This window comes from Penicillium diatomitis, assembly GCF_028827545.1.
Source record: "Penicillium diatomitis strain IBT 30728 chromosome Unknown utg000003l_segment0_segment0, whole genome shotgun sequence".
Classification (NCBI taxonomy): domain Eukaryota; kingdom Fungi; phylum Ascomycota; class Eurotiomycetes; order Eurotiales; family Aspergillaceae; genus Penicillium; species Penicillium diatomitis.
Genome location: NW_026623175.1, coordinates 1,433,594 through 1,448,333, shown reverse-complemented (window position 1 = coordinate 1,448,333; position 14,740 = coordinate 1,433,594). Strand labels below are relative to the sequence as shown.

Below are 14,740 nucleotides of genomic sequence, written 5' to 3'. Positions count from 1 at the left end.
ACAAACATTCCAGATGGTTGAAAGATGGACAAAGTAGATTGGGACGATCACTCGCAATGATGTCAGGCAACGAAGACCAGCATGTGGTCAGACACTTCAAAGGTACCTTTTCCCCACAAAATGATTTTTGGGGGAAGTTGTCTGCCTCAATCAGGGCCGTGTACAAGCAAACATGCTGCGCATAAGCCTTCAGTACTTTTAAGTAGGCAAATGGGTTGAGTTCTAAAAGGAGTACAGTGTATTTACATGAGGGCAGCGGTTCTTAGGGGTTAGGGTGGTTCAAATCACATCGTCGTCGTCTTCCTCATCGTCGCTGCCAAAAATAGCCTTAAAGATTGCTTCTCCTGGTCGTTCAGCCTCGAGGGCCTCATTACGCTCGGGCTCGACGGCTTGAATGGGCGTCGCAGTTGGAGCAGACGGCGCTTGCATTTCCGCAGACTTGGGATTCGCTTCTGATGCCTCCGATTTACGACCTGATTCCAACAGGATCATCTCCATTAAATCCTGAGAGACAAGGTCCTTTCGTGTCGGTGCATCATGCTGATATCCGCCAGATTGGAAGCGAGGTCTGGCTCCAGATGCAGTCTCGGAGGAGCTGCCTGCAACTTCTCCAGGATCAAGCTGCACATGGTCCGGGGGCTTGACATTGAACCGCTTGCACAACAATCGCGTTGGGAAGAAGGTGCTGGAACTGCGAGTCATCTGCCCAAACATGCCAATCTTGGCAGCGGCCACGGCGGGTGGATCAGGCCTTTCAGCTGGGCGACTGAGGAGAGAGTCGGTGGATTGCTCGGGGGCATCGGAGGCCACTTTCGGGCCCGAGGAGGCTGATGTGAAGCGAGAGGCCATGATGCCGGTCATGGGTTTGAATATCTCAGCCGCGCGCGCGAATTCTTGCATTTCATTGACCCATTCGTCGGTGCTGGATCCCGGTGCGCGATCCGGTAAGGTGTCGCGCACCTCCGCTCGCACTTCCAGAAAAGTTCGATAGCGCGCACGTTTATTCTCATCTTCAGCGTAGGGGATCCAACCGCTGACTGCGCGAGCCAAGGCCTGCACGGCCACTTGTTTATCCAATCTGGGCACTAGGTCCCACAAGTCTTTTCGTCGTTGCGTGTCCGATGTCTCGAAGCCCTTGGGGGCCTTTTCTCCCAGAGCGGGAGGTAGATTGGTCTTTCCTGTTAGTTTGGCGATTCGCTCTCGAGCTTCTGGGGTCATCCAGTCAAAAATGGACTTGCCCGGAAGCTGAGTTTCTCCCAGAGCAGCGGCTCTTTGCGTCGGGTCCATCGAGGATGTCTTGGCGGCTTCCGCCGTCGAGATGTAGGTCGAAGGGTCTCGCTCGCTCGAGCTCGATCCTTTGCTCGACTTCCATCCTTCTGGAATCGCAGGAGGATCGTATCGCGTCTCTGAAACGGAAAGACCCGAGAGAGTATCAGCCAGGACAAACCCGTCCAGCGGTAATCGTCCATCTCGGCATTTCCGAAAGCCACCCGTCGTGCGGGCTGCAGCAACCTTCTTCGATATGAAGACCGGTTTGCTGTCCAGGAGCGGGTTGGCTGTGGTGATCACGGGCGCCTTTTTCTTCTTCTTCTTGTCCGCCCCGATCGTCTTGTTATAAGCAATTTGCGGCCCCAGTGCGTATGGGTCCTCGTCGTCTGATCCAGTGTCATTGAGAATACCCACCCCAAAGCCACCCCGGGCTGCGTCTTTTGTCTTTTTCTTGGCTTTGGATTTCTTGTCCACACCCAGCCTGTCTCCAAAATAAGAATCCGAATCGTCCGGCTTCTCCTCTCGTGTCATCCGTGGATCATCTAGACGGGCCTCACCTTCAAACCCTAGGCCCTTGTGATCCGTTTTCCGGGTGAAAGAGACCATGGGCGGGTTCTCCGGTGCAAAAAGGTAGGTTTCCTCTTGGGAGTCCGTCGTCAAGCTTGCTTTTTGCCCCAGATTGGCTTGACGCCGAACCTTTGGACCAATGCCTTGGCCCTCACGCCAGCCCATGCGCTTGAGCAGTTTGACGCCCATAGTCTCCCCTCCGATCTTGAGCACGTCCATGAGACCTGCTCTGCGAGTCGTATCTGTCAAACCAAATCCCGCAAATCCTTCAGTGGTCTGTGGTTGGCGCGATTCCTCCTGCTCACGCAAATCCTCTTCATCCATGTAATCCTCTGGCCGTTGCGATACGGCCTGCTTCCCTTTTGCATCGCGGGCACGATTCTGACGAGATGAGACAAAGGTGGAGGAGAGTCCATCCTTCCTTGGAGCCGACCGTATTGAAATAGCTGTGATGGATCGCGCACTGGGATTAGCACTGGCACACCTACTCAAGATCCTCCCAGCTGTGGAGAGATGGTACGCACCCTGCACTGAAGCCACCAGTGAAGGCGCCATGGAGCCGCTTCCGTCCCCGCTCATCCGTTACCTCTTGCTTCCACACGGGCATGTAGGAGCCATCGTCACGAGCTCCGTCTTCCAGTGACGGCAAGGGTGTACCATAAAAGGCATAAGGAGCCTTTGCCGGGGGTGAGGCCTTGTCAGCCTCAAAGGCAGCACGCGGGCGCTTTGCCGTCATGGTCCTGGGCGGGACATGACAGAAGGTTAAGAAGGGTCCCTCGGCTGAGCGTGGAAAGAAGCTGGAAGGAGCCGCGCCTGCCAAGATTCCAGGACGAGGGTGGAGTCCGCCGGGCACGAGGTCAGCGTTCTTGGCAAGAGCTGTACTCTGTACGTTTACAACTCACCAGTACATAACCTACTACATAACTACTATTGCATGGCAAGCAAGACCGTCAACTTCATTGTTTCTCTCTTGTCAGACATCCGAAAACGCCCTGCCCATAGAGGTACCTTTGTGATGTAAGATTCGAAGGTTGGTCTCGGCCCGGGCGAATGTAGTGGTGCACTTAACTCTGCATTTCAGAAAACACTCTTCATCTCTTCGCTGCAAGACACAGTCAGAGCGTATCTTCCCAACCCGTGTGTGCTGCCGCCGAACATCGTTTCTTGGAAGGTGAATGCTCTCTTTGGCTGGAGAGTTGCAAGGTAAGTATAGGTAACTTACCTAGTTACTGGTGCTACTAAGTAATAAGCAGCAAGCACTAACTAACTTAAGAAAACTGCAGTGGTTGCCGTCCCTGTCAGATGCCTAACATCAGTTCAGCAGCATCACCAATGGAGCTTGATCGGGTTTGACCCGTCAATTCCAGCCCTGGCTTGCCCATTAACATAACTTCAATCGCTAGGCACATGTTTTGGAGAGACCGCACCAGAGCACATCCACGAGTGGTGAGCCACAGATGACCTTCGAACCGCCACTTGGGGAAGGTACCGAGCACTGAAGCAGCACACGTGCACGCCCATACTTTGGCTGCACCCGTGGAGAATTGGAGACTCTTCTGCCTCGTTTGACTCGTTCAACGATGCGACTGTCCGGCCGGCGGCAACAACCTAGGCTCCAGTCAATCGAGGCTCCACTGAGTCCGCACGTGGATTCGAGAACAATTCCAGGGTCTCTTCTAGTTACCAAGAATCGGTCGGAGGGCTGACCAAAAAGGCCACACGACAAAACACACACCTGGATTGAACTTTTGAATGCTCAAGGACAGCAGCAGCAGCATTCATCCCCAGTATCAACCATGATAGCCGTCACCGCAGTGGCGACATCCCTCGCAGGACGGAAAACTCGCTCCTGAAGCCTCTCTTTCCCTGGTCTTGGGCGAGAGTCTATTTGGTGGCTGACTAGTTTCCAAGAGTCGTGAGCCCGCGAAAAAGGATAATTGATCATGGACCGTTTGCCTGCGTCTGTTTCCCCCAGCGGCGGACGTCTTTCTCTCTATCTTCCCCGCCCCCGTCCCTTCAATTCCTTGATCCCTAGGCAGTCCTGCAAGAGCTGGGAGTTGTCCTCACAGCGTCCTGAGGTAGCCCATCCTGCAATCGACTCATTGAATTGTCGGTATTGCTGGGATTGACTTCGGCAGTGAACTGCCGAGAGTTAAGCATTCTTCAGCCCCTTTGTAGATTCGACCTCGGCGCTGATCCCTGCCCCCTTCCCGAGTCTGCTGCGGTCGCCCGACACCCATGTTAGGCCTCAGCAGTTTCACCGGTCGGCGCAGGGCTATTTTTCTGGCCCTGGCAACCGCTGCGTCGCTCATATGTCTCGCCAATTTATATTTTCTCGACAGCGCCTTCGATGGCACGGTCAGTCGCATTCCCGGGGCCGCAATATTTAGGCACAAGCAAAAAACCCTGCAAGGTAGCCTCGCCCGCGAGGGACACCCGATCGTGGGGTTGATGCAAGATGCAAATGAACAATGGCAGCGATACCAGGAAGATCGCTCACGAAGCTTCCGCCAGACCGTCGCCAAGTACCGTCAAATTAACGGGCGTCATCCTCCTCCGGGGTTCAAAGAATGGTATCAGTACGCGCGTGAGAGGAACGTGTACAATGTCGACGACTTCCAGCAGATCATGGCGGACCTACGACCCTTCTGGGCGATCCCGCCCAAGGATATTCGAAAGATGGCTGCGCACCTACAACACAGTGATGGCATTGCCGGCGTGAGCATCCGAGATCATAAACCGGTGCCCTTGAAAGTGGAGGGATGGCGAGTGGAAAGTCTCTTCCAAATCGTGCGCAAGCTAGCACCGTATCTGCCGGACATGGATATTGCGATGAATGTGATGGACCAGCCTCGAATCTTGGTCACTTTTGACGACGTGCAAAATTATCTCGCAGTAGAAGAGAGCACGAGATCCCTCCCGCCCAATGCAACGGACGGCTTCACATCGCAGATGCAGTATTTCTATGACGACTCGATGGACGGCGGCAAAGGGGCAAGGGCAGCAGAAGACCACAATACCAACAGCCACAAGGAGACATTAGACCCAGCTTGGTTTTCTGCGGCGGGAAAGCCGTACATGGAATTTGCCAAAGATGCTTGTCCGCCCGAATCGCCCGCGCGAAACAATAGCATCTCGGGGGCCGAGGCGGAAGCTACGTTCAAAGCCTCTGTGGGTGGCTTCGTGGCCAACTTTACCGCCGCGTCGGATCTCTGCACTGTTGGCCCAGCCATCGGTGACCAACATGGCTTCCTCTCCTCAGCTTCAAGTAACGTCATCTCGAGGAAGCTTCTCCCTGTGTTCAGCGAATGCAAGGTCAGCGTGAACAACGACATTCTCTTTCCTGCCAACATGTACTTCCTGAAGGACAAACGCTACCATTACCAATCCCAACATGACTACGAGTGGGAAGATAAAACCGACTCCTTAATATGGCGTGGTGTGACATCTGGTGGCATTCAGGTCGAGGATAATTGGCATCGCCTGCATCGACAACGCTTTGTGCGCCTGGCCAATGCCACGGAGATGGACCTGGAAAAGGTTTCTATTCTCGCCAAAAATGACCATGGAGACTATCACTTGATTGAGGACTTCAATCCCTCCGACTTTGCCGCCTCCAACTTTGACGTCGGCTTCACTGAGGCGATCGCCTGTATTCCCGGCGACTGTCCCTTTTACAAAGACGTGTGGACATACAAGAAACCCGAACCATTCTCGGAACAGTTCAAATCCAAGTATTTGGTCGACCTGGACGGCCACAGCTTCTCTGGTCGATGGCGGGCCTTCCTCCAGAGCAAATCACTTGGTGTTAAGGCTACCATTTTCCGGGAATGGCATGATTCTCGACTCTTCGCCTGGCGCCATTTTGTCCCGATGGACAACAAATATGGCGAGTTTTACTCCTTGATGACTTACTTCCTTGGACTTGAGCCATCCGCTTCTCCGGAAGATCTACGCCGCCATCAACCCACTGTTCCCCGTCACGATCTCGAGGCTGAAGTGATTGCCACTCAGGGCCGCGAGTGGGCTAACTTGGCTCTACGGGACGATGATCTGTACATCTACATGTACCTTTTACTCCTGGAGTATGGTCGGGTCATTGATGACAACCGGGAGCACATTGGATACAGTGGAGATGGAAGCGAGCTGGATCTTTTCGACACAAAACATCCTTTTCCTTCGGCATTGGCCCAACTGCTCGATGGCCAATGAGTGTCGACGAGTAGTTATGAGCTCGTCTGGCCTTCCCATCCAACAAAGTGTCTTTTCCAATCATCCAAGCAAGGCGTTGTTGCTGTCGATGGTACATTTCCCTGAATTTCTCATTCTGCACATATAATAGATGTATATTTTTCTTCATGTCATAACGATCGAAGCTGCATGTTTCTACGACCAGCTCATGTTTTTGCATTCAACTTTCTTACCTTCTACTTTTATTGACTTGTTGCACAAATATGCTAGGGTGCATCTAATTAAGATAATGAACATTGATTGGAACATATATCGAGGATGCGACTATGGAGAAAACTCTTGGAAGTTACAGATTGCTGCTGCTGGCAGCAACCCGGACTTCGCATAGAGGCTGACGGGAGTGGGTGGAGTGGGTAGAGTGGTAGAGCCACACGCTGGACTGGTATGCCCGCACCTTCACAGCACTGCATTGTTACACAACCCCGTCAGCCCTAGATTATGGAGGCCGGACGCCTGAGATTCAAGCCGAAAGATCACGTCCGATCAAAGGTGGAAGCAAGGACGAATCGTCTATACATCCCGAGAATTGGCAGGCTGCTAGAAAAGTATGGAAGGTAAGAGAGTCTTTCGACGGTGCATTATTCTCGTATACTCAAAAAGATGTGTTTAAGTGCTGCAAGGTCATGTCTTCACCCCAGAAAAAGGCCAGAAAATGTTCAATTCACGAGCCCGTGCAGAAAGGCCTCCAAAAACAAGCATGTAAAATATCTGTCCACGATAACACGCTCAAGCAACACAGAGAATCCCAAAAAGTAACGAGGGCCTAGAAAGATAAAGGAGATAGACATGATAGGAAGAGAAAGGGGAATGATAGATAGAAGAGGCCAGAAGATCGTGAATGATAACGAGTCACAGAAATTCAACTCAAGGTTTCCAGCCTTAGATGCCTGCTGTCACAGCCTGCTGTGCGTAGCGGGATTTCACAAAGTGATAGGCATCAGTGACGCCTTGCCAAATTCCGGGCACGTAATTACGAATCCAAGCACACATGACCAGAAGTAGAAGAGGGATCTAGGAAGATGTTAGTATAAGACATTCCGCTGAAATAAAGACAGAGGGAGGGAGGGGGAGAGAGAGAGAGAGAGAGAGAGAGAGAGAGAGAGAGAGAGAGAGAGAGAGAGAGAGGGAACATATGACAGAAAAGATGAAGCAAGGTCTAGACTTACCCAGATGAAGTAGAGGTTTCGATCACTGCCGAGACCCTTCATGCGGCGAGCCTGGTGCTCTCTGAGATGCTTCTGCTGCTCTCGAGAAAGAAGTTTGCTTCCAATGGTGATGTCCTTGAGATCATCCTTTGTCGAGTTAGAGTTCTGCCCAGTGCTGGCTGCAACTGTGGATGATGAGGCGACGGGAACCCTGTCTTGGGCTTCGAAATGTTGGTCCAGGGCTGCCTCGGCAGCAGCATGCAAAAGCGATGATTTCTTCATGTCAATCGCCTCGGCAACATCCTGTTGATGAGGATACAACTCATCGTATGAAGGCGGCTGGTTTTGAGACTGTACAGCAGTGTTACCCTTCAGTAGATCCCACCATCCGTCTCGCGCAGTAGGACGGTGGGGTACCAAGTTAGTGATTCGACGCATCACCTGATTGGCTTGGTAGTCTGGCATGGCTGGCATGGCCGGCATCGTGGGCATAGCGGGCATAGGCGGTAGAGCAGGGATATTGGGGAATGCACTCGCGACACTCTGCTGGAACTGATTGATTTGAGCCGCAAGATGGTTTCTCCAGGCGACGATTGCGGCTGTTGAGAAACCCCGGGCATCAGGTGCAGCAGGTTGCTCAGCAGCATCCACATCAGCTGGCATAGCATCTTGGTGCACGCTTGAACGACGAGAGCGACTGAGATACAGAGGCGTATCGGAGTCTTCGCTATCGACGTCCTCACTATCGTCGGTTTGGTCAAAGTCATCAACAGTGTGGTCCAATGATCCTGATGACGACGAGGTTCCCCAGAGGGAGCTGAGCGAGGCGGAGCTGCTCTGTCTGCGTCGAGTTGTAATGGAACCAACGCTCCGGGAGCGGTAATGACGCGAAGGTAGTAGAGCAGCCTGGTGCGCGGGAAGATTTGTCGCCAGATCCGCAGGCGTGAACCCACGCACGCTACGGGCATTGGCATTAGCCCCCGCCAGGCGAAGTCGATTGATCAAGTGAGCATGGCCGTGCAGAGCAGCGAGATGCATGGGTGTGTTGCCAGTCTGGTCCTGAATATCGGGATTGGCCCCACGAGCCAAGAGACCTGCAACAAATCTAGTCAAGCCGAGCGAAGCAGCGAGATGAAGAAGAGTCTGCCCAGTAGCGCTGCGGGAGTTGTAGCGTGGCGGACGAGGATTGTCATCCAGATCGATGTACTCGAGGTAAGTAAGCATCTTCGAGTCAAGATCGCTAAGCTTGCCTTGGGACTCGTGCCCGGGCACCTGACGTTGGTGACCGCCAGGGTTCCCAGCTCCTGACATATCCTTCTGCATGTTGAAGATAGCATTCGGATCGCCTCCCATGATTTGCTGAGCGGTCTGGAAGGCATCCGCCTGGCTTCCCAATTTCTGCCCGAGGATGTTGAGGGCCAAGCGGTACATCTGCAGCTCTCGATCGTCCACGTACCGGAAGAACAGCTGCTGCTTAGGCATAAGCGGCTGAGGTTGCTGGACCTGTCCAAACGTTGGATGTTCGTGTTTGAAGACCACTGCGACCAGTCCGGGCTGGAGGGCTGGAGGCGTAAGGCAATTGAGACACTTGTCCCCCCAGAAGGTGGTGGTAGTTGCCAGAGTATCTCCAAACACAACTTCCATGCCAGGGTAAAAGCCACTTCCCAGCAACGTGACCTCAGTGCCTCCTGTGATGGAACCCTCGGCAGGCACCAATTTGTGGATCACGGAAGGAAGACGTGCGGGAGTGGTTGTGAGAGAAGGCCAGATTTGATTTGCAGACGTCGCACCCAGCGCAAGCGCCAAATTCTGTTCCTGGAAGGCGTTGCGCCCAGACCCACCAGGGGTCCCGGGACGACTGGGCTGGGCAGAGTTGGGTGCGGAGACCAGATTTTGCTGCGCTAGATGGTCTAGACTTTGCCGCTGTGCAGGCGTGGGGTTGAAGAACGGGTTGTTTTCAGTATTGTGAGTGGGCGTAGGAAGTCCACTGCCTAATTGCCCAGCCATTGACGAGGGCGCCACGAATGGCCTCTCGGTAGGCGAAGCGAAGCCCCGGCCAGCAGCGAGATGTGCGACATTGCCCATACTCGCGCTTGATATCTGGCCGCCTTCCATGCGAGTCATTGTCAGCTCAGAGGGCAATCGACCCGAGTTGCTGTGCTTTCGTCGCTTTGTTGAGGGGCCTTGGAAGTCCGTTGGGGACGTCTGTCGGGATAGACTCCGAGGAGTCTGAGATGAGGACTGAACGCTATTGGACATATTGTGCGCGGCAGCAAATGAGCTTGGCGTGAGCTGGTACTGGGAGTTGAATCTCTGCTGGAGGCCCTGTAGATCCGTGGGTGATTGTGGAGAGCCAAAGGCGCCTATTCCCTGTTTGCTATTCTCACCCGAAGAAAAGACAGTGACACCAGGCATTTGATTCCCGTCTGATACTGAGGAGGGTGCAGTCATCGGAGGAGCTGAAGGTGCCTGAGTCTTGTGATCATCAGTAATCATGATTGAATTGGTTATCGCCTGCGCCACGACGTTGTTCAGATGATCCTTGATGGTGAATATGACCTGAAAGCCGAGTTTCTCGTTCTGATGCCTACAGTAACAGGCAATCCGCATTGGGAGTTCAACCTGCATCGCGCCCGGAGGTGTCGGTGGCGTTTCACCATGACCAGTGGCAGATGGCTTTGGTGGCTCGGTCCACTCCTTGATTTCGCTCGTGTTGAAAACAATGACTCGTTTTTCTTCGTCTTTTTGAAACAGCTCATCCTCCTCTGGCTTTCGCTGCTTCTTTCGTGAGGCTCGTTTCCGCTCTCTTTGAATGCAGCCAGCGCAGATCTTGACATCTCCGCCATCCAAGGGACGCTCTTCATCTTGATCGCTGCCGCCGCTCAATTTTCTTTCACCTCTGGTGCGTGCGAAAGCTCGCCTGAGCTTCTCTCGGTCTTGCATGGCACTAGTGCAAACCAAGCTGGTGTAGAGTTGCAGCGTGTCTGCGGAGGTTTCGGTCGAAGGAGGGGCGAGAAATTTGAGTTTGGAAATGGTGTATGAAGGCAGGCGCAACTTCTTGACGCCGGTTGGTAGCGGCGAAAGAGTCAATCGGATCGGAATTTGTGTTTCCACACGGGACTTGAGAGACGTAGGATGTACGGTCAATACAGGCTTCTTGTTCTTCGGAACGTCCGCCTGTTGAGGCTGGGCCTGTGATGGGGCCTGTGATGAGGCGAGATTTCCCGGGAATGGAAATGAATGCGGCGAGCCAAAGTTCACATTTGGAGACATCGATGTATTCATGGGAGACTGTCCATTCATGTTGATGCCGCCGAAGCTTTCCTCCAACAGAGAAGACGGGGACTGGCCATTCCACTGAGTCGCAGGCAGCTCATCTCGGCCATTTGTGAACTGATTTGCGAAGGGTGTATGCTCTCTCAAGTCATAGCCGAAAGCGTACATGGGTGTATCACCTCGAGGAACCTGGCGTGGATCTGTTAATATTGAAATCAAGCTGCAGATATATTTGGGATTTGAGGGGACCCTTAGGGCATGAGACTCACCGAGGGAGCCGAGTGCGCTTCCTTCGATGCAGACGTGGGAACGGATGATGCATCGGAACTCTTCCAAGGTTTCGCCGCCTTGGCCATCTTATGTCCGTTGATCTGGGTTGAAGTTTCCATCTTCAGCGGACTGGGACTGCTGGCGGCACTTTCAAAGTCAAAGGCCGCATCCATGGCCTTGTTGCTGAACTCCAAGTCTGGGTGATCCATGGAAATATCCCCATTTACCGGGTATGAAGGTTCTATCGTGAATGGCGATTCCTCTTTAACCGATGAGAGGTCGGGGCGCATCCAGTCATCCGTTGTGAATCCATTTGAGACCATTCGATTCTCGCTATGGGCCGCAGAGTTGGAGGACGCAATAGAAGCGTGACGCAAATGGTTTCGCGGTGATTCCGAAGAGGAGCTGCGGCTTGAAGCGTCGGGAGATTCGGCGGGAGAGTCCGCAGCCACTACCGGCTGCTTCCTCAGGGGGTGTTGATGCTGATAGTGTTTGAACGACTCTTGAGAACCGTTTGATCCGGAGTGATGGGTGACATGGGAGAAGAGATCGTCGAAGTCGCCTCCAGCCGAGTCGGAGGGCATGTCCAATTTGGAGGGGTCGAGGAAATCCATATTCACGTTGCGGAAAGTCGACTCCATCTCGTCGTCCATGATGATGGGGTCCAAGGCAGGGAAGGCGGGCGAAGACGGAGTCTCTGCCGATCTCATACTTTGTTGACTCTTTCCGCACACAATTCACAAAGCCCTCACGGCAGGGTTATCGATGGACTAGTCTCACACTCGCTGCGCTCGATCTCCGACTCTCGTTGCGAGTCGCGTGTGAACTGTTGAGGGGGCGGGCGGGCGGCGGAGTCTCGGAGGAACGACGTCGACGGGTGAAGATTAGGGGCGGAGGGAGATCAGAGCGAGTTTGACGTTGAGGATCAGAGATATTCGCACTTTGATCCAGGCCTAACCTCCCACGACCATGACTCGCTGAATTGCAATGGAAGAAGGCTCGACAATTACTTGACAGCCAGTGGTGAGGTTGTTCGAGTCACCAGAAAGTGATTGCCTTGTGGAGTCGAGAAAGGAGGGCGGGAAAAGTGTGAGCGCCGATCCCGACCGGCAGAAAGTCTCTCAACGAAACGTGGACTTGACGGACCAGCCGGTCACTTGGACACGTGAAAAAGGTACAATGATCTTTTGTAAACTGAGGCTTCCGGCTGGGATCTATGAACATACATGAGGTTAAAAACTATGATTCTTTACAGGATGGTAGTCTAAATCTCCGTTGTTATACCGCGCTTCTCTTGTGTATTCTCTCTGCCTTCTCCATCGCCTATTTAACCTTTGAAGAATCAACCGATTTTCCCACCACAAATCCGCCACTGACACCTCAGGCGACCACTCTAGCGGTGACGACTGAAGTCTTCATTCTTGTCTTCTTGTCCTTCTGGGTTAGAATTCATTCCGTGTATGTCATGATAGCGCGATCTTACCTGACCTGAAACTGATTTGGTTCGTATTTCGTGGTTCATCTGCAATGAAGCTGGATGCCTTTTCACCACTCTTGGGTCGTCGAGTCACACCCAAGTTGGCACTAGGAACTTAGGGCCTTATTAGTATGAGATAAAAAAGATACGGAGTCCAGCACTCGCGAAAAAGGGTCCCGCGGGTACTTCGCCGGTTCCCTTGGGTATGCGATCTATGGATGTGCGGTCACGGCGATGTACATTATAGGATTTTACAATGCACATTCTTGCATAAAGTATGATTCATCCCAGAAGCTCAAGCCAGCTTCTTCAATGACCCTGAATTTGGCTTTGTGAACAATGCTGGAGTGCCTCGATTTGCCTCTCCTGGGAAGATGGAATGAAATTGCCGGTCAAGGTTAGTTAGGTTAGGTAAGTTAGTTAGTAGCTAACTACCGAGGTAGTTACAGGAGTTAGCTAAATGACAAATGGCCCCAAGTAATAAGTATACAGAAAGCCTTTAAGGTACCTAATAATACATTGCAAGCAATCTTGTCATACACGTCCTCGATGAGCACTTAGCGACCGCACTCGGACTCCATTATCCAGATGCCAGGCCCCAGGACAAGACCCTTGCGCAGTGTGCCAGGGTCTCAATCTCAGAATGATAGGGTCGGCATTCCCCGGCGTAAACATATCACACACTCTTTGCCTATTTCCATAGGTCAGGTCTTGAGGTTCCGGGCCATGCAAGTGTGTAGATTGCGTACTCTCGTTCGCTTTGCTATCGTGATTGCATGTCCATTGGTACGATTAGACTCGTCCAATGGCAGGGCAGAGAGATCACCAGGCCAGCGATAAGACTGGAAGGGTGCGATAAGGCTTGATTACATTTGAACCACTCCTGCCGAGGCTCGCAACAGCAGTACAACTACAAACTATAAACAGTACAAAGTTGTAGGAAGTAACAAGAGCGTCGTACTGCACAGAAGACTCACTATGGAACGCACTTTTTCGTTCATTATAGTGTATGTGAATGGTCAGGACCTGCTTATTTGCCGAGCAACTGGAGGCCTCAAGGCGTTGTGCTCAGCACTTACAAGACCACTGCCTCGATAGCCCTCTCGACGATCACCCGCTTTTTCAACACTACTATTTCTGGAACTTCGTAGTCCTCATTGTCCAGTTCAGGTACGCAGTTGGGCCTTTCAAGATGTCTATGACATTAGTTCTATAGGCTGGCCACCCCTATGGAACTGAAGCCCAGCCGTAATCCTCTGGTCTCAAAGGTTCTTATTCTTCCACCTGCTCACAGCGTTTCCCACTTCTGCTTCCCTTGCTTCCTTTCTCAAGTATACCTGGGCACCTGGCTTGTCTCCCGCACAAATCACCAGTACCTAGGTGGTTACATTCGTCTACGTTGATGCACATGTAGGCATAGATCACTGATCAGTCACAGATACAAATATCACCTCTCAGCTTAACACTTGAGACTCGATTCTTTCATCCTGTCAGTGGTACATGCAGGAGCGGAAATCAGAAGCGGATCATTGATATCCGGGTCTGTCTACAGTCTGGTTGTTGAATAACCGTATCGTTTTGTAATGTTTCCCTCCCTCTTAATTGACTTCGAGCTTTAGCCATGCAGCCCATGCTTTGACGGGAGTCCGATGGAACATGAATGGAGGTCGAGCATGACTGAGAGTTAGAGTTCTAATAAAGGACTTTGGATATCCTTCCGGATTACTGCGGTTGGCTATAACGGGTGTGGGTGGAAGCGAATCTTAACTAGTAGGCGAAGAATAAGGGAAAATTCTTCAAGGATTTCAAGGACTAGTATCAGGATACAGACACCCTTATAGGCTACCTATACTCGCGCCTGGCTGTAGAGATTCTGCAGAAATCGCATCGAATGGGACAACTTCTACATATCTTTGACTACATTTTCATCTGTGTCGTCGTATCTGGTGAAGAGAGGGGACATCAGCGATCTCGAGCGATGCACTTGGTTTATCGAAGGGCTACCGGAAAATTTGAGATCGAAGTTAATCAAGAAGTAAAAGATCAATAGGAACTACCCTTCCAGGAGCAAAAGACGGATCTCTTTCGATTGGATCGAAAAGGCAGCCAGGGATCTGAATCAAGACCAGAGAGATTACGATCTCGCGATGGGCTACGTCGTGCCTAAGGAAGGAATTCAGGTCTACGCGAGTTCGAATTCTAGAGGAAGACCACCTGAAAAACCAACGATGGCAAACGCGGCGGTAAGCCGTCTGCAGAAGAATTCCGCCTGAAAATATTTCATTACCAGACCCTTTGGCATGAAAGAAACATGGATGAAGCTAAGAATATATTCCTGCCTACTGCGCAGATACGTACGCCGTTCGCCGGCGTCTCGCGGGGGCCGGGCCCCCCTTCCAAGGGCCGTATGCCGCAGCCCGTCCCTGCCCGTGTGGGCGGACGCAAAAGAGGACGGCCGCCGCGGCAGGGACAAGGTTAAGTTGCC

The 14,740-nt window shown here is 52.4% G+C and overlaps 3 protein-coding genes across 3 annotated transcripts; 1 reads left to right on the top strand and 2 right to left on the bottom strand.

Annotated features, from left to right (window-relative positions):
* Positions 1-279: 279 nt before the first annotated feature.
* N7539_002721 (uncharacterized protein) lies at positions 280-2,572 on the bottom strand (the record flags this gene model as incomplete). The annotated part of the gene is made up of 2 exons (XM_056932324.1): positions 280-2,299; positions 2,361-2,572. The coding sequence occupies 2 exons, from the start codon at positions 2,570-2,572 to the stop codon at positions 280-282; spliced, it is 2,232 nt and encodes a 743-aa protein (XP_056792283.1).
* Positions 2,573-4,074: 1,502 nt separating this feature from the next.
* N7539_002720 (uncharacterized protein) lies at positions 4,075-6,048 on the top strand (the record flags this gene model as incomplete). Its single annotated transcript, XM_056932323.1, has 1 exon — positions 4,075-6,048. One exon carries the CDS (start codon positions 4,075-4,077, stop codon positions 6,046-6,048), a length of 1,974 nt encoding a protein of 657 aa, XP_056792282.1.
* Positions 6,049-6,966: 918 nt separating this feature from the next.
* N7539_002719 (putative membrane-tethered transcription factor (SPT23)) lies at positions 6,967-11,488 on the bottom strand (the record flags this gene model as incomplete). The annotated part of the gene is made up of 3 exons (XM_056932322.1): positions 6,967-7,098; positions 7,254-10,697; positions 10,778-11,488. The coding sequence occupies 3 exons, from the start codon at positions 11,486-11,488 to the stop codon at positions 6,967-6,969; spliced, it is 4,287 nt and encodes a 1,428-aa protein (XP_056792281.1).
* Between the last annotated feature and the right edge of the window lie 3,252 nt (positions 11,489-14,740).